Genomic DNA, 25,182 nt, shown 5'->3' with positions numbered 1-25,182 from the left:
CTGCAGCAATGTAGCAAGAAGTCTCAGGCAGCCAGCTGTACTGAAATTTAGATTCAGAACTAATATTAAGTAGGCCTCCTTCAGACTGACAGATTGTGTAAACAACATGGCTGGTTTTTTTGTTCAGCATGATGGAAAATGAAACGTATGTTTTGTTCATGGTTTAAGTTTTTAAGAGAGCATTCAGTGTTCACAGATATCTGGAGGAATAATTTATATGGGCATGGCCCCATATTTGGAGGGGTAGAGATGCCATGGACAAGCCTATGCTGATCCTGCATGCTCCAGCTCATTCCTGACCTCATTTGGTCAGTGGAGATGGGGCACATAGGTCAGACATGTGAATTCACCAGGGTTAGTTGTGTAGGGAGATTGAGGGGGGGAGGCCCAAAAGGGGAGACTGGAATCACTCCCTCCTTAATTAACCCTCTTCTCTTTGATGAGCATATTATTATATAAGGAGCAAAATTCTCTTGTGTGGACGGCAAAGTCTTTGATGCCATTTGGTACTTATTTCTATGTAGAAATTATCACTACCATCCACTTACTTGCTCACATAAAAGCTTTAGCAATTGTCCTTTCACTCACCTATGAGCAGTTCCCTAGTAGGCTACCTCATTTTATCCTTCAAGTCTTCAGATGTCTTTCTTTCTCTGGGAGACTACCTGAACTAATATCCCAGATCACCTCCACCAGCGGTGCTCCTATGTTATGAACTGAGCAGTTGCCTTCAGTACTTATCAGAATGACTATTTACGTATTTTTCATACCATGGTCAGACTTTTCTTTGGATGTATTTCTGTGTATTCTTATTGTGTTGGCATCATGATGATCTTGCTGTATATTGGCCAGTTCATTGTTCACGTACACATTTACTTGTCTTTCTGTCATACAGTTGTCACTTCTAAGCAGGGAAAAAAGACTTTCAGTCATTTTGTATTTCCAGCTTGTAGTTCAGTCCCTCATACTATAAGCACATGCTGAACATCATGTCCAAACAAGGTGTCAAAAAAGGAAGGAAAGGAGGGAGGAAGAAAGAAAGGAAGGAAAGGAAATTTGCAGCATTTATCATTATCTGTGGTGTCAGTACTCCTGCAAGGGCATTTTTCAAGCTACCAAGATGACGTCGTCACTGATCATTGAGCTGGCAAGCAATGCACAGTAGCACTTTATTGTCAGAGATGCCTCTTCAGGGTCAGGACTGTCCCAGTTGCCTTAAAAAGCTAAACAAATCAATCATTTCATCCATCTCCTTTTCTTTTTTTGTGGTACTGGGGCTTAAACTCAGGGCCTACACCTTGAGCCACTCCGCCAGCCCTTTTTATTTATTTATTTATCTATTTATCTATCTATTTATTTATTTACTTATAGGGTCTTCTGTACTGTTTGCCAGGGGCTGGCTTTGAACCGCAATCCTCCTGATCTCTATCTCTTAAGTAGCTAGGATTATTGGTGTGAGCAACCGGTGCCCGGCTCATCTATCTCTTTCAATCATCTACTCCTGTGGCATTCTCTGAGATCTGAGGGAATATTTCTACCACACAGATATAAATTACTTCAAGAAAATGTTTAGCAGTAAAATATAATAAATAATTAAAAAGTGATGGATTTTGAGTGCTTATTACATTTATTTTTATTTAATTAAAATTTATATAACTTACTTTCTAATAATGGCTATGTTTAACAACTAGCTTACAGAAGTTCTACAAATTGAACAATCTGCTTTTACAAGCCATTACAAACCAGGCCCAGCATCCCACTGGAGATGGTCTCTTGGTGTTTGCCCTATGGTGTTTGGCTCAGAGAGGAAGAAAGGCAGTTTGCAGAGATGAGTGGGCAAACTGTTATTACAGAACCATTTCTCTGAGAGGTTTTACTCACTTCCACTAGATGTACTATTAAGCGGTGATACATTCTCTTCTATCTTGATATACATGAGTTCATACAGTGACTAGACAAGAGAATGAGATAGCAGCAGTGAGAAATTAAGAAATCATAGCGTGAGAAGAACAGTAAAAACAACTTTAACCTTCCATTCAGGTTACTAGAACATCTCATTGCCACAGATGGCTATATATCCAAAAGTGCTTGGTGACAAGAACACTTCATTTTCAAAAAATTAGCTCAGGGCCAGAAGTCCCTTATGCCTGTTTTAAGTCATTGAGGTTGTAGTCAGTTGGACTACTTGCCACTTCACGTTTGTCTGGATGTCTACTGTGGTATAAAAATGAATCCCAGATGGTATCTGAAAGAAGGTCTGTGGGTCTCTCGGGATTTGGGGCAGATGAATAAGGGAAGGTGACAGCTCAGGGGTGAGGCATCACAGAGAATAGGAAAAATGAAGGAAAAGCCACACTGGGGCTGCATTACCATCCTTGTAGGATTTTCCCCTCAATCAAAAATAGTTGGCGGTGGCCCTTGTATGTTTAGTTAAATAGGTTAGTAATATAGAAAATATAGATCATAAAAGTATCTTTTACCATATTTGAGTGACTAGAGTTTCTCAATCCTTGACTCATATCTTAGCCTCCATGAATCCTTATAAACCAACACAGTCAATCCTAGAATGTGTAATGGTTGCCTTCCCCAACTCGGAAATGTTCTCACTTACTTTGGCAAATGGAAAAGAACATCTTTCACAGATTAATTCAAATAGTATTCAATAAACCGTGTTCATGCCTAATACTGCCCTAGGGCTTGAGGCTGTAGAGATTACCGGTACAGACTCTGCAAATTCATGTAATGCACAGAGAGCAATCAAGAAATAGAATTCTAGGGCTGGCTATGTGGCTCAAGTGGTAGAGTGCCTGCTTTGTAAAGCTCAAAGCCCTGAGTTCAAAAAAAAAAGAAAGAAAATAGAATTCTAAACACACTATGTTGTGAGTTGTGAGGGAGATGTGTACAGGGTGGTCTTAACCCCCAGATGGAGGCTCATTAACTCAGGGCTTCCTGGAAGTGGCACTGCCTTGTTGGATTATGAGTAGAATTGGGTAATAAAGGGGAGTTAGGAGGTGAGGAATATCTGCAGAAAAGTGAAACACAGGACTAGAGATATGGCTTAAATGGTAGAGCACCTGCCTAGCAAACTGAAGGCTCTGAGTTCAAAAATGAGTACCACTGAGAAAAAAGTGAAACAACCTATGTAGTAACAATTGTAAGAACATAGTGGGGTACCTGGAGCTTGGATTAAAGGCAGGTCTTTGTAAGTCTGTTTCTCCATTCTCAAAGACTCTGAAAGGAAAGAAGAGTGAGAACACTACCAATGACCTCATAATATTACTTGAGGCTGCTTTTCCCATTATTGTCTTCTTTTGGGATTTTTGTGATCTTACTCAAGAGGTGGTGTTTTCAAATCAGAGTGGTCCTTGATGGAGGATTAACAGCTGAATGTATCTTTGTTGTGCTGGATATCATTGCTCTTTGTTTTGCTACAGCTGTTGCCTATTCACACTCTGAGGCTTGGCATGGAAGTGGATTCCTTTGACGGGCACCATTATATCTCTTCAATTGCTCCTGGTGGTCCTGTTGATTCACTGAATCTCCTGCGGCCGGAGGACGAGCTTCTCCAGGTAAAATTTCTGGGGAAAGAAAGATACAAGGTAGGAATTTTTAAGTTCTAGGAAAATGTGTCAAAGGTAGGAATTTTTAAGTTCTAGGAAAATGTGTCTACTGAGTTACAGTGTCACCAATTTCAATGTAATATGAGCTATTAATACTAGAAAATACTTGTAGTTTATTGGATGATAAGGAACTCTAGGTATCAGACTTTCAGTTTATTTTCCCCATCTGTTAAAACTTCTGTGACATACTTTTGAATGTTTATCTAAATGACTGACTAAGAAAGAAGTTGGATAAACATAGTTTGTATTTTTATTATGAGCAAAATGCTTTTTAAGGATCTAATCCCTGTCCCTTGTTAGCAACATGTAGTCACATTTATTTAAAGATTTGTTGGTTATTTCTAATAAGGATTAGAGCCGAATAATCTGATTTATGTATAGTTGACCTGTTGGGACACTCCTCTCAATGGAGTACCCTCCAGGGGGAACGCTTAGGCTTCCCCAGCCTGTTGTCAGTCAGAGCAGTTCTAGAACACCTCTGCTTTGAAATGACTTTCTCAAGAGATTAGATTGGAAAGTTCCATTGCTAACTCAACAAACAAACCAAAACAACATTGAAGCCCCTACTTTTATAGACAAGAAAATAGCACGCTGACTTCCCCAACTTTATATATTGAATTAGATAGAATGAAAGTTTAGCTCCTGTTTCCTAATTCTAGTTTCATTGTTTTTTTCCAAATACATTGTACTACCTCTTGAGTCCCTAAAACAGATATAGGAAATGGCCAATTGAGAAGATGGTATAGGGGAGTGTTCTCTAAATAGTTAGGATCTACAAGCCCTTGATTGGATTTAATAGAATTGACCTGACAGCCTTAGCCAAGATTAGAATCCCATGCACCCTAATTTTAGAGATTTTTAACATTGATGTTGGTCAAAGTGAAATGACAAAGATGACACATAGGTTTCATGTTGGCTGCAACTGTAATTTCTTTGCAACACATACTCCTGCCGAAAGGAGTGTGTTGAGAAGAATTCAAGGTTGAATTTCAAGGTCAGAGGGAGAAGTGCTATGACCAATTATCAACTTCTGTCAGAAGCATGGGAGAACAGGGTGTTGGAGTCCTCTTTTAAGATATAGTAAGTGGCTTATTTTTAAAATTAAATTTTTAACTGATAACATAAAGCATTAAGATTATACATAGTAGTGGGGTAATGTGATGTTTTGATACATGTAGTGTTTAAGTCAGGTTAAATATGTCTCCTCAAACATTTGTCATTTCTTTATGGTGAAAAATTGGTTATTTTTAGAAGTGTTGAAAAAGTGGTTCTAAGAATAGAGGATCCAGATATGAAGCCACACAACTATAAGCAACTTATCTTTGACAAAGGAGCTAAAAATATACGATGGAGAAATAACAGCCTCTTCAACAAAAACTGCTGGGAAAACTGGTTAGCAGTCTGCAAAAAACTGAAACTAGATCCATGTATATCACCCTATACCAAGATTAACTCAAAATGGATCAAGGATCTTAATATCAGACCCCAAACTCTTAAGTTGATACAAGAAAGAGTAGGAAATACTCTGGAGTTAGTAGGTATAGGTAAGAACTTTCTCAATGAAACCCCAGCAGCACAGCAACTAAGAGATAGCATAGATAAATGGGACCTCATAAAACTAAAAAGCTTCTGTTCATCAAAAGAAATGGTCTCTAAACTGAAGAGAACACCCACAGAGTGGGAGAAAATATTTGCCAATTATACATCAGACAAAGGACTGATAACCAGAATATACAGGGAACTTAAAAAACTAAATTCTCCCAAAACTAATGAACCAATAAAGAAATGGGCATGTGAACTAAACAGAACTTTCTCAAAAGAAGAAATTCAAATGGCCAGAAAACACATGAAAAAATGCTCACCATCTCTAGCAATAAAGGAAATGCAAATTAAAACCACACTAAGATTCCACCTCACCCCTGTTAGAATAGCCATCATCAGCAACACCACCAACAACAGGTGTTGGCGAGGATGCGGGGAAAAAGGAACCCTCTTACACTGTTGGTGGGAATGTAGACTAGTACAACCACTCTGGAAAAAAATTTGGAGGCTACTTAAAAAGCTGGACATCGATCTACCATTTGATCCAGCAATACCACTCTTGGGGATATACCCAAAAGACTGTTACTCCAGAGGCACCTGCACATCCATGTTTATTGCGGCACTATTCACAATAGCTAAGTTATGGAAACAGCCAAGATGCCCCAGCACTGACGAATGGATTAAGAAAATGTGGTATCTATACACAATGGAATTTTATGCAGCCATGAAGAAGAATGAAATGTTATCATTCGCTGGTAAATGGATGGAATTGGAGAACATCATTCTGAGTGAGGTTAGCCTGGCTCAAAAGACCAAAAATCGTATGTTCTCCCTCATATGTGGACATTAGATCAAGGGCAAACACAACAAGGGGATTGAACTATGAGCACATGATAAAAGCGAGAGCACACAAGGGAGGGGTGAGGATAGGTAAGACACCTAAAAAACTAGCTAGCATTTGTTGCCCTTAATGCAGAGAAACTAAAGCAGATACCTTAAAGCAACTGAGGCCAATAGGAAAAGGGGACCAGGAACTAGAGAAAAGGTTAGATGAAAAAGAATTAACCTAGAAGGTAACACCCACGCACAGGAAATCAATGTGAGTCAATGCCCTGTATAGCTATCCTTATCTCAACCAGCAAAACCCCTTGTTCCTTCCTATTATTGCTTATACTCTCTCTACAACAAAATTAGAGATAAGGGCAAAATAGTTTCTGCTGGGTATTGAGGGGGGGGAGCGGGAGGGGGTGGAGTGGGTGGTAAGGGAGGGGGTGGGGGCAGGGGGGAGAAATAAACCAAGCCTTGTATGCACATATGAATAATAAAAGAAAAATGAAAAAAAATAAAAAAAAATAAAAAAAAAAGAAAAAGTGGTTCTTGGGCTACTTACTACAGATGAATGCCCTAACTTTTTTTTTTTTATTCATATGTGCATACAATGTTTGGGTCATTTTTCTCCCCTCCCCCCACCCCCTCCTTTACCACCCACTCCACCTGCTCCCTCTCCCCCCACCCCCTCGAGACCCGGCAGAAACTATTTTGCCCTTATCTTTAATTTTGTTGAAGAGAGAGTATAAGCAATAATAGAAAGGAACAAGAGTTTTTGCTGGTTGAGATAAGGATAGCTATATGGGAAGTTGACTCACATTGATTTCCTGTGCGTGGGTGTTACCTTCAAGGTTAATTCTTCTTGATCTAACCTTTTCTCTAGTTCCTGGTCCCCTTCTCCTATTGGCCTCAGTTGCTTTAAAGTATCTGTTTTAGTTTCTCTGCATTGAGGGCAACAAAAAATCTAGTTTTTGAGGTGTCTTACCTATCCTCATATCTCCCTTGTGTGCTCTCGCTTTTATCTTGTGATCAAAGTCCAATCCCCTTGTTGTGTTTGCCCTTGATCTAATGTCCGCATATGAGGGAGAGCATGCGATTTTTGGTCTTTTGGGCCAGGCTAACCTCACTCAGAATGATGTTCTCCAGTTCCATCCATTTACCAGCGAATGATAACATTTCATTCTTCTTCATGGCTGCATAAAATTCCATTGTGTATAGATACCACATTTTCTTGATCCATTCATCAGTGCTGGGGCATCTTGGCTGTTTCCATAACTTGGCTATTGTGAATAGTGCCGCAATAAACATGGGTGTGCAGGTGCCTCTGGAGTAACCTGTGTCACAGTCTTTTGGGTATATCCCCAAGAGTGGTATTGCTGGATCAAATGGTAGATCAATGTTTAGCTTTTTAAGTAGCCTCCAAATTTTTTTCCAGAGTGGTTGTACTAGTTTACATTCCCACCAACAGTGTAAGAGGGTTCCTTTTTCCCCCCCTCCCCGCATCCTCGCCAGCACCTGTTGTTGGTGGTGTTGCTAATGATGAATGCCCTAACTTTTAGTGGATGAGTTAAACTTGCTTCTGGTACTGAGATCACATCTTCCTCTCCTGATTGGCTTGGCAAGGAGCATCGGTTTGACGTGATAATCTGGATTGGAGACTATCACTATGGTTCGTAGTTATTAGGTTTTGTGAAATGGTATTATCTGAGATGAGAAGGTATGAATAAAATCACTTTATTGTTTTGGGTGGTGAAGTATACATAGCATAAAATTTACCATTAGACTTTTAAAGTGTAAAATTCAGTGACATGAACTATAAATCACTCCTAGTATGTGGTAGGTGCTAAAGAAATGTTGTTGGGGGGATTAGAGTGAAGTAAATATAAGTCATCCCAACTAGCAACTGAATCCTCCATGCTGTAGGCAAGATTAGAATATGCTGGGCCCATGACCTTGAAGTAGAATGTGGTATATAAAGTAGCATGAAGAGTTTTGATTTTTTTTTTTTTTTGTGGTACTGAGGAGGGAACCCAGGGTCTTGCACAAGTTAAGTAGGCATGTGCTGTTCCCCTGAGCCACATCCCCAGCCCTGAGTTTTTAAATTCTGAAGTGTAGATTTCTGGTGCAGGAACTTGGGGTACAGAAAGAAGTCTTGGTTTGAACATTAGAGGGCCACTTTTGGTTCTGAATTCGCAGCAGATTGCCATGTGTCCCTTAGCATGTCATTTAATGTTTTAGGGAATCAGTTTATTCACCAATAAATGCCTTTTTCACTGTGTGTTGTTGAAGATCTAACAAGATACCGTCCATGGAAACTATAAGGCCTTCTCTCAGTAGCACTAATTGGCCATGTTATCTTTGTGACAGAGGCATGATTGCAGGTTTTATGGGCTAGGGTGAGGATTGAATGATAATATAGTCACAAACATTTGTACAATATTCTGTGTTCTGCAAATGTGTACATGTGTACATTTTCTAATCAAAAAGTCTAGAAAATTGAGACTTGATGACACAAGAGTCTCAAGTTGAAGGACCTTGAGAAATACTGTGAATTCTAAAATAAAAAAACCAGATTCTTCTGAATAACTGAATGTAGACATAAAACATCTCTGTAAAGTTAGCCAAATAAACTCTTGGACTCTGTGTGTGTAATGTACTCCTTAGAGCTTAAAACCAGAAACACAAATATGCTTTGGGGTTAGAAGACTGTGCCAAGTCTCAGCCCAGAACAACTATTTACAGCAGCCATAAATCCCCTTAGCCAGGAGTTGGTAATGGGAAATGTGACCAACCCCTTTAGCAATGCAGTAGTGAGGAGGACTAGCAGGCATTGCAATAATAATTGGAGACAATACGAATGAATAAATAATGAACTAAATAAATATTTAAAGGTACTCCAAGATAAAAACCTGAAAAGTGACTTTCTAATTTGTTAGGTAGAGTTCCTACGTCCATTGTTTCTGCTTGCTGTTTTTAATATAGGTTACTACCCAGTCAGTTGACTCTAGAACTTTCTGTGCAGTGTCATCAGTTGGCACTGTGGATAGGTGACCAGTGATCAGTACCTCCCTGCCCCTTCTCGTGTAAAGGTTGACTTGCAGTTCTTCCAAGCAAAACCCTTTTGTCTGCTGCTAAACTTGCTTTCCCCAGTACCTCTTTATAGTCACAAAGACTTGGGACATGGTATTTACTTTTCTAGTAGGGCCAGCTCCCCGAGTGCACCAGCCTCACTTTACCATGTGGTAATTTATTTTGTAAATAATTAAGAGGCAGGGGGCTGGGTGCCAGTGGCTCACTCCTATAATCCTAGCTACTCAGGAGGCAGAGATCAAGAGGATTGCAGTTTGAAACCAGCCTGGGCAAATAGTTCTGCAAGACCCTATCTCAAAAAACCCTTCTCAAAAATAGGGCTGGTGGAGTGGCTCCAGGTGAAGGCCCTGAGTTCAAGCCCTAGTACCACAAAAAAAAAAAAAAAAAAGAGGCAGGGGGTTGTGTCTGGCCCAAAGGCTAAGTGGGCTATGTTATGGCTTGAGAGTAGTTCCCAGAATGACTTGATTTGAGGCTCCGCCTGCTGCTAATGGGATGCTTCCAGCAGCCTGGTGTCCTCGGATTCTCTGGAGTACCAACAGATCTGTGGAAAGGCAACTCCCAGTAAAGTCAGTCATGCCAGTTATATGAACATTAGCTCTATACCCATCGGGAGTTAATGCCAGACTAGAAATAATATTGAAACTGATAATGCTGTTAATCCCTCCCAGGAAGACAGGAGTCAGATGTGAAAAGACCAATGTTGACTGGATTGTCTTCATTCCTTAGCTTTTTCTGAGTAGCAAACAGGCTAGCTTTTAGTGATATGCAAACAGAACTGAGAGAACTCTTTGAGCTAAAGTGATAAATATGGAAAATCATAGTCGGTTTAATATTTTTAAATCATATATTATGCACCAAAATAGTAGGAAATTTGGATAATTTTTGGTGATAAGGATTAATCATTAGTAATGAATAGTTTTGTGTGTGTTTTTTTAACACATGTAATACTTGCATGCCATAACCTGGAAACCGCCGAACTTCCTGTAGACAGTTGATAGCTGCATCAGCAAAGCTGACAAGAATGGAACTGATGCAAGTTATGCATATTTATTATCTGTATAAGTGATTTTTCTAAGATGGTATAAAGTGTGTAAGAGGTGAGAGAACATTTGAACAGAGGTTAAATTTGGACAGCCAAGTGTCCTAGGTTTGGTAACCTACACATTGTAAGGTAAGCAATTTTTTAAAAGCCTTTAATTTAATGTTAACATCTATAGTGATATTCTTATTAATGTTGTGAAATGAAAATGCAAAAAGAAATGGTCTTAAAATGGCTGTGAGTGATGTTTAGTACATGTAAGGAGAGATGAGTGTAAATAAGTAGGTGAGAGCACAACACTTGAGTGTCAAAGGGGAGACCACAGAGGTGTAGAAAAGGAGGAAGGCTGCTCAGCCCAGAAGAGTGGTACTCCACACATGTTTATACTTTATTCATTCAAATTCAGTAAAGATTCACCCTTAATTTTTTGAGGATCCCTAACATTTTTAGTTGATACTAAAATCACATGATTGCATTTAGCCCCTTTGGCTATGGGGACAATAAAATGATACTGTATTTTCAATTTGGTAAATTGGTGTATACAAGAGATGTTTTTACTTTTTCATTTGGGGCCTCCTCAGTGCTGCCTTATCCCTGCTTTTCCTAGGTCAATGGCATACAGCTTTATGGGAAATCTCGCCGAGAAGCCGTCTCCTTTCTTAAAGAAGTGCCAACCCCTTTCACCATGGTTTGCTGTCGACGGCTGTTTGATGATGAGGCCTCTGTGGATGAACCAAGGATCACTGAGACCCCTGTTCCCAAGCTGGAGGTAAAAATGAGATGTGCTATAGTCCCCTAAGCATGCCTTTTCACCAGGGGTGCCCCGAAGGGAGTGGTACTACCCCACTCCACTCTTTTTTGTTTGACGAAGAGAACGATGCGTACCTTTGCACATTTTTACTTTTCATTTAGCACCCTAAAACTTTTTTTTTTTTTCTCTTGAAATGTTGGTAACATTGATGGGCATGCATTTTCATTTTAGAGAACTTTTTCTTTTTTAAATTAATTGCCTGGGCTCATGGCTTTTGCCTTTTAGTTCAACTCAGGTCACCTTATGATGTTACAGTGTTGAATATCTAAAGGAAAGACTCTTTCATTTTCAGAGTCTTAAAAATAGGAAGATCTATGATCAGATTCAAAGTGAGTCTAGAAGTTGCCATAAAAGCAGAATGTTGCAGAATAAAGTAACACTTTCTCTGCTGTTGGAGCTCTTCTCCTAAGAGCATTAGAGTTATGGTAAGAGTTCTGAGCACATGCTTAGCTGTCATGTGCCCTCTACGCCCTCCTCTTTCAGGCCACTTTGTCTTCTTTCTAGACTATTCTAGGTTATAAGTCCATTCACACCAGCTTAGATATGTGAGCCTTCCCTTTTACCTACTTAACATTTGCATTTCAAGTTGCATGGACCTTAATCCTGCCTCTACCCCTTCATATTTTTGATTATTTGGACAAACGACCTTGCTTTCTGTTCATCATCTTCTGAAAAATGGTGCTGCTTATAGAATTTATGCATCTTATGAGTTTATAGGAAAAGGAATGCTTGTGAAATTCTTAGCATTATGCCTCACACATGGGAAATGTTTTATAAAACCTAGCGATGGCTGTTCTTGACTAGTTTCTTCCACACATCTTTGATTTCTTTTTTAATTTTCTTTTGGCAGTACTGAGATTTGAACTCAGGGCCTTGCACTTGCCAAGCAGGTGCTGTACTACTTGAGCCACACCCCCCACCCTTTTTTGCTTTTGTAGTTTTTTGAATAGGATCTCCCTTTTATGCCCATGCCAGCCTGGACTCCAATCCTCCTCTTTATGCTTCCCTTGTGGCTGGGGTGGCAGGCATGTACACCACCACACCCAGCTTTTTATTGGTTGAGATGGGGTCTTGAGGACTTTTTGCCCATGCTGGCACCTGATCTGCACTTCCCAAATAGCGGGGATTACAGGTATGAGCTACTGTGCCTAGCTCCAATCTTGACTTCTGATTTCCTAAATTACTTGAGTCTAATACTGTTTTATATCACAGATCCTTTAGTGTGTATTAACTTGGTTTTCCAAGAAGACTGTCAGTTCTTTGTGAGTAGAAGCCACCCCTTTAAGTTACTTTGTATCACATTATTGCCATCTGTATTGGGCATAGAAGAGGGACTTAGTGCCACACACCTGTAATCCCACAATTTGGGAGATGGGGGAAGAATTATGAGTTTGAGGCCAGCCTGGGCTATAGTGAATTCCAGGCGAGCCTTGGATTTTAGTTATTTATTTAGGTGGTTATAGGGTTTGAACTGAGGGCTTCAGACTTGCTAAGCAGGTGTTCTGCCACTTGAGCCACACCCCCAGCCCTGTTGCTTTAGATATTTTTTCAGGCAGTGTGTTGAGGTTTTGCAGTCTTGGCCCATGCTCCTCCTATTTAAGCTTCTCGTTAGATGGGGTAACAGGTGCTTGTAACCATGCCCAGCTCCTTTGTTGAGATGGGATCTTACTAACTTTTTGACTGAACTGGCCTGGAATCTCGATCTTCCTGATCTTTACCTCCTGAGTAGTTGAGGTCACATGTGGCACTTCGCCCAGCCCTAAATTTTTGATTATTGGTTGACATCTTTTAAAAAAATGTATATCTTTTGTAAAAAAAAAAAATTTCAAGGAGAGGACTCTTTTGTTACATTTGCTATCCTTCCTAAGGTGAAGTGTGGATGGTGGCTTCCCTCTGAAGGTTGATAAAAATGCCTTTAATCTAATCCGTTAGGGTGTATAAATCATCAGCCCAGCTTGCTGACCCTGTGTTCCTATTCGTCATGTTTTACCACAATGGCTGAGGAGCAGCTTGAATTATGCCGAACGTCCACCTTGCTGCCCATTAGTTGATTGCCTTCCATTCTGTAAATATGAGAGTCATGCCGAATTGATTATATCAGAGTGATAGATTTCGTTTTGGAGCACAATATCTTATGCACCTGGGATGACTTAAAACTTGTGTTTTATAATTGTATGTGGTTTCTTGAAATCTTGGCTTTCTTTTCCTTCTCTTTTTTTCATTTAACCTGATATCCATTTATGTTGTAAACTCTTACCTAGTTAGGTGGCTAGGCCAAAATTCCAATACTCGTTAATCAGCGAGGATATTAAATGCCCCAGAAAACATCAGTCGTGTTGTATTGGCCGTCAGTACATTTATAGGTTACATTTTCATTGGAAAATGTAAGTGTTTTCTTTCCAGGTACATAACTTCCTCAGGCTGGGGCACACAGAGGTTATTGATCCATAACATTCCCACTAAGTTTAGGTCTTATGATTTGAGAACTAAGAAATTGTTCCTGGGTTTAAATTCAATACACCATGGCTTAGGTATTGACCTTCCATGATCTGCAGCAACAATTTGAAGGTTTTTGTACTAGCCATGGTGCTTTTCCAAATTATAGACCCCTTTTGATTCCATTAAATGGATTTTCTTAGCCAGGTCACTCAAAATGTTTGTAGAAATGATGCATTTTTCATTCTGTTTACTGAGATCATCCAAGGTCATAAGAAAGTTGCTTTTAGAAGTGGGAGGATGAGGACTACAAGGAGAAATAATTTTAAAAATTATTTATTCTGTAGCTTTATTAAGAATGCATTTTGTGAGAAACACACTCAAAAGTACATGGTACATTAATGCACTGGACAAATATTTGCCAAGTGTCTACATGAGGCAGGGGGTAGGGGCTTGAGTGGATCATCAAGGGAAGTGCAGCAGCCTCAGAGTTCCCATTCTAGCCTGCAGCACTCTATAGAAGCCCAGAGTATTTGGGGGAAGGTAAGTCAGAGGAAAATAATACAGTGCTATAAGTAGTATAAAAACAGAAGTGTTTTTTCATTTTAATGCTTTTTTTAAACTCTTTAATATAGCACAGTGCGTTTCCCATTGGTTTTGTATTTATTTTTTAAGCTGTATGAGTTCCTTTCTTTTTTTCTTTATATTTCTTTTTTTCCTTTTTTAGAAGTTATATTCTCATTGTACTGGGGTTACTGTGTGACATTTATAAAAGTTCTTATAATATATCATAATTGAATTCACCCTCTCTGTCATTGTCCTTTATTCCTCCTCTTCCCCATTCCTGGAATAGTTTCAGCATGTCTCACTTTTCCATTTTCATGCATGAGTACATAACATTTTCACTACACTCAGCCTTCCTCACCCTTTCCTTAGATTTCCGCATAGGACCTGATTTGGAAGGTTTTGAAGGAGCCACTGCCCTTCTACCTAGTGGACCTATTGACTGTCGCCTCTAGGTTCTTGGAATCCCACATGGCAGTGTTGTTTCTCCCTGAAAAGACAAGGCATCTAGACTAGAGGGACTGGGGATGTGAAGTTAGAAAACAAAATGAAGGACTTGTGTAATAGGCAGTTGTGCTGAGCATTTTCCTCTAAGAAAGGATTTTCATTATTTCAAATCAGTAATTTTTACTTAGTTATAGAATTACATAATGCCCAAGGACTTGGATTTTTGTTTTCACGTAAATTTTTTCTTGAAAATCTCTAGGAGTCAGCAGAAGTTTTCTTCTGTCTTGCTCTGACTTGTCTCTGTGTTGGCCTCTTTCTCTCTGTGTATTACTCTAATTATGAATCCAGATGTTGCTTTTTAAACATCTTATTTGCTACTACTTTGTGTGCTATTTCACTTTTACTTAAATTGCATATTTTTCCTTTTATGCTTCAAATGGGATGACAGAACTCATTGAAGTATAAGAGGTTAGTGTTATACTTTCAATGAAACATGTACTTAACGTTTTTAAAAAAGGAACTGTATGAGCATCTGTATTTTTAAATGCTTGATTTTTATATGGATCTTTTCCTGGATTGTGTGTATTCCAGTGCATGGCCTCTTTAAAAAAGATCAAAAAGAAGAATTACGCATGCCGAAGAGAATTCCCAGTTTGAAAAGAAGCCGTGAGATTTCTGATATGTTCATTCTTTTCAGAATAGAAAGAATGGTGTTTTGAAGCATTTGTCTTTGGTGTTTCAGGTTTACCACAGTATAGATGTTAATACTGAAGACGATGATGGAGAGTTAGCCCTGTGGTCTCCTGAAGTCAAGATTGTTGAGCTTATAAAGGACCATAAAGGCTTGGGATTCAGCATTTTGGATTACCAGGTATAAGAACCCATTTGAAGGGTTTTTGTTTTGTTTTGCTTTTGTTTCTTGTTTTGTTTTTTGGAGTAATTGCTTTATGTTAAGGTTTTGTGAAATGGTAATTGTTTAAAGCATCCATTGATTTAAGCAAAGCTGAATGCCAAACATGTGATGTTGTACTTCTTATTGTTACCTTTAAAATTAGTAGCTTGTTTAGTACATGTAATCATGGATGATATAATACTGGACAATAAGGGAGGTATTACTTTTATACACATGGATGAAAACTTGAGGAACTTTTTAGTTTTTATTTTTAAAAAATTTATAACTTAATTATTTGATGAGCTTTTAAAAATGAGTCTCCACTAGCTTCATTGAGCTATATTTCATGTACTACAAAATTCATTGATTTAAAGCATTCAGGTCACTTGTTTTTAGTATAGTCACAAGTTGTGCATCATTATCAATTTTAGAGTGTGCTCCACACTCCAAAAAGAGACCCTGTACACATTAGCAATCAGTTCCATTCTCACTTTCCCTTCTTCCCTTTGATATAAGACTTTTATAGTTTTGTTTACCAATTAATCTCAGTGAATTTAAATAAGTGGAAATGCTCTTGGTGAAATTATATGTTTACATTGATACATAACATTTTGGTTGTTGTTGATTTGAGACAGGATCTTGCTACATAGCCCTTGCTGGCCTACAATTCCACGTGTAACCCGGCCTGGCTTTGAACTTGAAATCCTCCCACTGGGATTATACATGAGTGCCACTTTGCCTGGCCATCTGTGTACTTAAATATTTATAGCAACTCCAACTCTAGCTATGCTAAAGTTATTTATACATTGGGAGGGGGTGCAAAATGTCACCATAGGACATGTTTACATTATTTGCATATCTATACAATTTGTCTTTTATCCTTGATTATGTGGGAGAATTAAAACTGTTAGTTTACTGTTAAGATGCATATTTTAAACTTTACTGCTACCTGAATACGCTGTGGTTTGGTAAAGCAGAATATACTCTATCAAAGTACATAAACTGCAAAATGATACAAAATTGATTTTTTAACATAATAAGGCAATCGGGAGCAGATTATAAGAAAGTATTTTTACTTTTGTTGGTATATTCTGTGCCAGATAACCCTTTTGTGTCAGAGTTTCTTTTTGGAATATTATTGAACTGTGAGCATTGATATCAATTGAAGATTTTGGGAAATATTTTCATCAAGAAACATCAATACTTTTAGATTCTGGAGTGTTGTGTATTGGCTAATACTGGGGTCACATAAAGCAAATGGCAAGGACTACCTCCTTTGCTCCTCTTCTCCCTGTTTCCTAGCACATAGATCAGTAAATACCTGCAGAATGACTGAATAAAGTCAAGTTGAGTCTAGCTAAAATTAACTGGGATTGTCTGAATTCAATGAGAATTTGTTAACCATTTTCATAATTGGGACTTAAGTTAAAAAACACCTTTAAGATGTAGTCTAGATGTTCAGCTATTTTCCATTATTATATGGATTGGTGTATACTTGCATTCTTATGTAATAAATATTTATACCTTTTGGTTATCTACTCCAGGCCTCACACCTACTACGCAGACTCTACTGCTTGAGCCACTCCACCAGCCCAGTGGTTACCTTCTTAAATGACATTATTTACAGCATTTATTTATTTACCAATATGGGGGATCTAACCCAGGCCCTTGCACATCTGGAAAAACAGTTCACTTACTATATCCCCAAATCTAAGTTTTATATTTTGAGAATTGCACATGTTAAAGGAAAGGAGTATTTTTGAACTTAAAAAAAAGAATTTTCAATAAGGGATAGAAAGAAAAACTTGATAGTCTTTATCTTTATTTTAATTTCTAGTTGGCAGAAACATCCCTTAATCAGTTTTGAGCTTTACACTTAAAAAAAAATAGTTTTAATCGGGGATTATTTTTCCTTCACTACATGAGTATGCATTCTAATTTCTATTGCTTTTTGAAATTTTACTTTTATTTCTAAAATCTAGAGTTGAGTTTTTCTTGTCTTCCTCATAGTCATCAGCACACATACAAACTCATTTCTGCAAAATTGTATAAACTACTTTTGGGGCAAAAAGTGTTAGATATTCTTTTTGCCTTTGTGTGTTTCTCAAAGAACTGATAGAAAAAAATACTCAATTTCCTAACTGGTGTGTAGGCTCACATGAGAAGGCTCAGTTTAATTACATCTGTATCTAAACCTTGAAAGGAAAAAAGATTCATTACTGAATATTTTTCTTAAGTCAAATCTCAAGTCACAGTTGTGTATAGCACATTTTCACCATTTGTCAGTGGTATGTGAAATTGTTTACTTACTATGACATTTAAATGACAGTTGAGCACAATTTAAAATTTGGTTTGAGGTAAGTTAATTAATTGACTATACTGTCCCTTGTTATAATTAGGTAATAAATTCTAAAGTTGAAAAATATTTTTTGCAAGCCAGGCAAAGGTTTAGCAAAAGCCATGAAAGGCCATGTTCCTTGCTGTTTCAGTATTCAGTGTGTCCTGTATGAATTTATTAGGGTACCGAATAGGGCCAAGGCAGATTCCTGTCCTGCTGGACTGAGCGTTATTTAGAATAAGAAGTACTGTAGAAGAGAGCTTGCCTCACATGCACAAGGCCCTGCGTTTGATTCCCAGCACTGCAAGAAGAAAAGAAAAAGAAAATCTTGTCAATGATGTCTGCATTCTAATAACTTCACATAAAAGCAAAATAAGTTAACCTTTAAAAAAAAAGGTACTAGAGTGCTACAGAGACATTTTAACCTCTGGGGGAAGTAGAGTAAGAGAGCTTCGGAGGTATAAAGGACCTGCAGTCTTGAAGATCCTGGACTTTGCTTTGGAATGTTAACGTCAATTAACCACTTCTCTAACTAACAGATTTTTTTTTTAAATTTTTTTTTTTTTTTTGAGATACTGGTGCTTGAACTCAGGGCCCTCACCTTGAGCCACTCCACTAGCCCTATTTTTCTAAAGGGTATTTTTGAGATAGTGTCTCGTAAACTATTTGCCTGGGCTGGCTTCAAACTGCAATCCTCCTGATCTCTGCCCCCTGAATAGGATTACCGGTGTGTACACTTATGTCATCAGCGGTCATGGAACTTCACATCTGTAAAATGGACATGATCATGTCTCAGTGAAAGTGTTGTATGAATTAAGTGAATTAATGTGTAAGGAGTATGGAATGTTACGTTATGGAAATGCGAGATTCCTGTAGCCAAGCAAAGCAAAGAAGCATGCCTTCTTACCGGAAATGAAGGAGCTGAGTCTTACGCAGAGTCCTAGACAGAAGACAGTCATATGGCCAAAGAACAAAGTGTGGAAATTCACTTCCATGAAAGGCATTTTAAACAAGATTAGGGCAAAGGAAAAAGAGGAAACAGCAGGGAAGACAGCAAATACAACTCAGGTTATGAAGTTTTTCGTTGGATTTAGGGTGAAGTGATAGTAGGTTTTGTTGGCTATTTGAGCAGAGGTAGAGTATTTGTTAGTCTCAGATATGCCTAGGCATCGCTCTGTGTAGTGCATGTTCTCAAACCCTGCCCTGCATGTGTGTCGTATTGTGGAATTCACTGGTTTTTGTAGAACTTCGTACCACAGGGTTGCATCTTGGAAAACAATGCTGTATGAATATACACCTTTACTATTTACTGTGTTTCTAAGCAACAGAACTTCAGAAGTCTGGTTACAAGTTTTTATAGCATGATTTTTTTCAAGTTGTAAGTGAGGTTTCTATATCATGTCTTAGTTATCTTTATTTTGTTTCTATAGTACTTAGGTATAATGGCTTTATTTCTCTGAATATTGCTTTCATAGAATATTATTAATACACTAACATTAACACAAGTAAAGTATAAATTCAGTAATAACAGACAACATTTATGGAGTGCTTATTATATGCTAGGCCCTATTGTAATTGCTTTACATACATTAGCTCATGTTTTCCCACAAGGATGAGGAGCATCCTCGCCTTACAAGTGAAGAAACTGAGGCACAGAGAAGTAAGTAACTGGGATAAGGTCACACAAATAGTGTTTGGTAGAACTGAATTTGCACTCACACAGCCAAGCCCCAGGTCTTCATGCTTTTAAACATAATACTGTATTTCTCCTTTCTTTGTAAGTAGTATTTCCATCCGCATTTTATTATACTAAAGGCATCCCTATAATAAATTTGTTACAGCAGATCTTCATATTTTTCCAGCTTGGAAAAAAAATTCATTTCTTACAGACTAAGCTGCGAGACAGTATTCTCATTTTTAGTGCTTCTATGAAAGTTTAGTAAATAGTAAAAATTAATACAGTACTCTCAAACAAGTATTTATTGCTTCAGAAGAAGATAATTGCAAATTTAGGAAACTTAAACTAGTACAAAGTAATTTGTTGCAGATTAACGTTCAGTTATGAGGCAATTATTAGGTAGTCTGAGAGTCTGTACTTCTTAATTTCTACCAAAATGCTTGAAAAACTTTTAAGCTATATGGATTTTACCTTCAGTTGACCTTATAAATTAAACATGGCAGGTGGGTATTTTCTGGTGTTTTGATTTATGGCGAACTTTGAATAACCCCTCATGATTATAATTCACTGGAAATGTTTGACATTAGCCAATTTTTGAACATTAGCCATGATATTGCCATCCTAGGTACTTTTGAATTTCAGTGATTTAGAAGGTAAAATTTATTAACCAATAATTCTCTTCTCTCCTACATCCTATTCTCCATTTTTCTTTCCTCCTGACTGACTCAAATTTTGCCAAAGCAGGTATTTTTGAAAGGCTTTGGGTTTGTCTCCAATGTTGAGAGAGAGAAAGAAAAGTAGAAAGCATACGGCACAGTTGTTGAGTGGTGACTCTTACATATTACTGTTAGCAGTGTGTTTGAAAGTCCAAAGGCAAATGGTGACTCATTAAAAAGAATAGTGCAAATAGTCCTTTCCATAAAAGTGAACGGTCTTTATTTAATTTTTTAACAGAAGAAATGGGTTATGAAGTCAAAGTTAGTGTGAATGCGTCATGCTACGGTGTTGTGGAGTCTTGGATATGGTATGCCTTTGAATTTGTGAGGAAAGCTTAATGCGTAGTTGTGACTGACTGTTAACTCTCTTAGATTCTTTTGTTGTTTTGTTTGTTTTGTGGTGTTGGAGAACAAAACAAGAGCTTTGAGTATGCCAGGTGCCCTACACTGAGCTACATCCCCAAATCCTGTTTATAAAAGATTTTAAAATGTTGTATGAAAGGATTGCATAAATTTCATGTGTGTGTCTAAACTTGTTTTTTTTGTTTTTTAGTTGGCTTTCTGAATGTACTAAAATTCTTTTTTTTTAACTGATCATATGTACCTAGGTGTAAAAATTCAAAGGTACATGAAGGCATCTTATGACAAATCTACCTTCTCTTCCAGATAAGAGAACACTGTTTTTGATGGCTCTCTTCTCAGAAATATTTTATACATGTGTGGTCACATAAGTAATAGTTTTATTGTGTTATATAATGTTTTTTAAAATTTTTGACACATAAATGGGATGTATAAAGTGTATTATATACACTTTAACCTCTGTGTTTTTATTTTCAACTGCATCTTCTTTCATTTTGGTGTTTATAGAACTGCCTAAATCTTTTTAATGACTAATATTTTATTGTTGATATACAATAATTTATTTAGTCAGCCTCCTGTGCCCACTTGGTATATATTTTAAGTGAGGCTGTAGTAGATCTTTGTCATATTCTTTTGTCAAAAAAAAAAAAAGAATGGTGACAATAAATCTGGTGGTAAATTTTTATAAGTCCAGTTGCTCATCAAAAGAGTATATACCATTTAAATTTTAGTGCATTTTTACCAAATTGCTTGAAGGTGACTGTGAGACATATACATTTAGATCACTTAAAGTTGATGCCTTCTTATGTAGAGTCATTTACTTATTCAGGTAGTTCTCCTAGAAAATAGTGTAAGCAGATGTGTCACTAAGGGATTTACTAATGGTTTTTCATAATGTGGACAGATTAAGTGGTAGCAATATATAACTGTCAATTTTGTTTCAACTTTACGGCAGTAATTCATTATTGGCCTTTGTAGCAAAGTGGTTATAAAGTATTTATATTCATACTTTGATATTAGTGTCTAAAAGTCTATTCCTATTTCTTCTACCAATTTTAATTTTCTTTATCAGGAAATTGAGCTTTAAAATGGGAAGGGGGTTAGCACCTTTATTTTTGCCAGGAGATTCGAGAGTTTAAGTGGATATAGCTATCAGCTGGTAATGGTCAGCAGCCAGTGGAAGCCCAGTATCTTTACATTCAACTTATCTTATGAGTGTTCAGAACCCTGCATATAGAATTTGATGGATATTGACATCATTTTAACGTATAGCTGTACAAAGAATAGTAACATTAAAACGTCAGGTACAGAACTATGCTTTTTCCAGAATCCAAATAGGATAGTCAAGTATTTGAAGTTACATAGTTTCACTTTAATGCTCAAGCAGTCTTAGAATATGGTGACTGGTATCTGGTTTTTGTGTTTTTATGTTTTTTCTTTTTCTTCTTTTTGGGTTATTTTTGTCTTTTTTTTTAATTTTTAAAGAGCTCTTTGGGCTCATTACAGCCGCATAAGATGGTGGCACTAAGCAAGATGCCGTCAGTTTCCTACTAATGGTGATATTCGTGTTCTCACACAGACATGAAGCTGTTGTGAAAAGCAACACAGCTGCATTTAAAGGTTGTGTTTTTCTTAACGGGACTTAGGGGAACTGATAAAGGCTACTTTTTGCCCATCCCTGATTCCTATCCATGTTTATTTTTATTAACTGTAAGCTCCAGTGCCAACTGGGCTGAAGATTTCTTTTCACAGAGGATTTGCTTCCTTTCCCTCTATGGGAAAGTTCTGTATCCTTTAAATCATTTTAAGCTGCTTCATTTGAAAAATAATTCTTAGTAGTGTGTTCATGGAGTGGATTGATTGTGGCTACTGGGGAAAATCTCTCATGGCTTAAATATTGCTTTTCAAGCCTGCAAAGTGGGTGAATGAAGGGAGCCCACTCCTGGTGTGTGGAGTTTGTAGTGTGCTCAGGATGACGACTGACTTCCAAAAACCTCATTGCAGCACGACTAAAGGCATCAGGAGACCAGAAGCCACTTAATAAGAGATCAAAGAGGCTGTGTGTATATCAGCTTGAAATCCAGATAGTACAGATCAAAAGCTTGCCTTAGTGAGGCAGCTGCAGGGGGATGAAGTTAGCAGGAGGCCTCCCACATCTAAGTTGGGCCTGGTGTTGAACTTTGTGGGAATTTCATGGCTCTGGAATACAAATTTGGCAAAAAGTCCGATTATGTCTAATGGGGGTGAAAGAGAATAGTGCTCGTCAGCTGGATGGTGCTTTCTCATGGGGAGCCTTCCTTTTAACACATGCCTGCTTCTGTTTCACACTAGAGGGCATGGCTGAGGAGGTGAGGAAAATGATCTAGCGGTTGTCTTAGCTTTAGTGAGTATTTCAGAAATGGACAAACAATAAATACAGTGTTTATCAACTGACCATGGAGAGCTAAAATACAGGCTCAAAGATGCTCTGATTTACTACAACACCTAAAAATCACATCTCTCCTGTGCTTCCTCAAGATATTCTAGGAAGTGAGTGGATATAAGTCTTGTTATGTATCTGTGTCTCCCGTGTAATAATAATAATAATAATAACAATAAAGAATAAGTATTTTTAAACAAAAGAGTAGATCTAAAGAAGAAATTCAGTCTGCAGAGGCATCTCCTCACCAGTCTCTACCTCCAGACATGGCTTTGTTTTGGAAGTTCCACCTGATTCTGATGCCAACATTGAGGACCAGGATAATGAAAGCCATAGCCCTTCTTAGAGTGTGGCAGGGTGTCCTGTAGGTAGGTGTCATTGGAGGCAGGCTGTGATCCAGAGAAGCCATGCTTTCTCGTTGAGGGCCAAGAAGTCGTGCTGCCTCCTTTTAGGACAGAGGTTTAATTTGCTAATGATGCATGAGGAGGATTGACTGAACCTCATATGCCATTTCGAGGGCTCAAGTTCTACTTTCAGCCCTTCCCTCTTTGTTTTATCTTAAACAGGCATTAAACTTACCACAGTCACTCTATGAATATACAGTATGGTTCAGAGCACTAACTTGTGAGACAGAAAGGTCACCTGGGTTTGGACTCAGGTTATAATGTACTGTTAAGGACTTCAGATAAGCTTTGTATCCTCGGTTTTCTAAAATAATAACTCCCAAAATAGAAATCATATTTCTAATATAAAGTTGCAATGTCTAAATAAAAAGATTCATATAAATGCCCATATTTTTTTCTGCACAAAATAATCAGTGTTATTGTTTGTTGGAAAATGATGATGATAAGTTTTAAATATAGACTTGGCACAGGTTTGGTATGCCCATCATTCACTCTCACCTTCAAAAGAAGTTATCATTCATTAAGTATGAGCTGGTGTGGAGAATATATAGGTGAAAAAACACGTTCCCTTTAAAGATCTTACATATGTCACAGGTGCATTCAGATGTTCTATGCCAGGCACTGTTCCAATCCTGGGGAATCTAGCTGTGAGCAAACAGACAAAGTCCTGTTCTCAGAGTTTAAATACAATTTGGAAGAGGCAATAGATAAGCATAAGTTAAGTTATAATAAAGGAAAGAGTATTATGTACCACTCTGCACCATACATTATGATTTTAGCAATGACAGAAATAAGATCTACTCTGAGGATTATTTCTTAGGAGCTAGACAGCCTTCGAAAGGAATTGAGGCCTGCTGTGTGGACAGGCCAGTAGTGGACATTCTAGGAAAAGACAGTGGTCTGGAATCAATGTAAGTCCTGATTTCATGTCTTTATTTTCCTTAGTAACTATTTAATGTCTTTCTAAACTTTCAAATTTTATTCCTTTTAATGAAAAAATCCATTGAGAAACCTTACATTCTAATTTTTTATTTGGCAATCATGACCACAAGGTAATAATGGCCAACAATTATGTACTGCGTACTCTCTCTGGCATTGTTTGAAGTGCCCTGTGTATGTTAACTGATTTCATCTTTTCTACAACCCCAGGAGGTTGGTCCTGTAATTATCTTCATGTTCTGGATAGAGAAACTGATGCTGAGAGGTTAAGGAATTTGCTCACTACCAGCCAGTTAAGGTAGTGGTGAGTCCTCTAGTCCAGAAGGGTGAAAATGCAAACTTCAGGCCAGAAACAATACTGATTATTTTTTTCTTCCCAATTATAGCCTAGCTGAAGATGGTAGAAATTTCTGTTTTTGTCTTTCTGGAAAGATATATTTATTTAATAGTTTTGCTTCTCTTTATCCCTTTTTTTTTTTTTTTTGGTAGCATGAACTCAGAGCCTCTTGCTTACTAGGCAGGTTCTCTGTACTTGAGGCCATACCCTAGTCCTTGCTCCTCATTATCCCTGAAGCTTGTGGTCCCTTGTCTTTATTCCTTTCACCTGGATAAAGCTCTGCAGAGATTTGATGGGTTTTGCTGCCACAGTATGAACTGCGTGTGGTTTGCCAGGAGTTTCCCACTAGGACTCCTTGGTTTTTTTCCTGGATAGTTTCAAAGTTAGCAGTTTTTATTCTGTACATTGTGTGCTGCATATCTTGGAGTATTGGATAGCCTTTTAAGGATTAAAAAAATTACGTAGAATCTTTTTTAAAGAATGAGGGCTATCTTGTGTCTTTGATGTAGCAGCAGGAGTTGTCATACAACCTCCTAGCTTAGAGATGGCTCCTGTTTTTCAGTATCTGCAAGGGTTATGAGTATTGAAGATGTCATGTTGTTATGAGGCTTTTTTGGGTACATTTGGGAGGTTCAAGGTCTGCATATTTGGAAATTGTAGGTTCAACACCGTATTTTCATGTGTTAGCATTTAAGTGTAACGTCACAAACAGTTTAGCAAAT

The 25,182-nt window shown here is 37.8% G+C and overlaps 1 protein-coding gene across 17 annotated transcripts in view; it reads left to right on the top strand.

Annotated features, from left to right (window-relative positions):
- Nucleotides 1–25,182, top strand: part of Patj (PATJ crumbs cell polarity complex component) — a 353,456-nt gene that overhangs the window by 59,475 nt on the left and 268,799 nt on the right. For all 17 annotated transcript variants that reach the window (XR_012449877.1, XR_012449876.1, XM_074079945.1 and 14 more), the window contains exons 15-17: nucleotides 3,435–3,569; nucleotides 10,727–10,888; nucleotides 15,120–15,248. Coding sequence is in view for 15 of the 17 variants with exons in the window: in XM_074079945.1 (XP_073936046.1) it covers nucleotides 3,435–3,569; nucleotides 10,727–10,888; nucleotides 15,120–15,248 (426 nt within the window). In the remaining 2 variants the exon portion in view is untranslated. The remainder of the gene's footprint in view (nucleotides 1–3,434; nucleotides 3,570–10,726; nucleotides 10,889–15,119; nucleotides 15,249–25,182) is intronic.

Source organism: Castor canadensis, chromosome 7 (genome assembly GCF_047511655.1).
Source record: "Castor canadensis chromosome 7, mCasCan1.hap1v2, whole genome shotgun sequence".
NCBI classification, from domain to species: domain Eukaryota; kingdom Metazoa; phylum Chordata; class Mammalia; order Rodentia; family Castoridae; genus Castor; species Castor canadensis.
The sequence above is the reverse complement of the archived record's forward strand: the minus strand, read 5'-3'. Positions and strand labels throughout refer to the sequence as shown.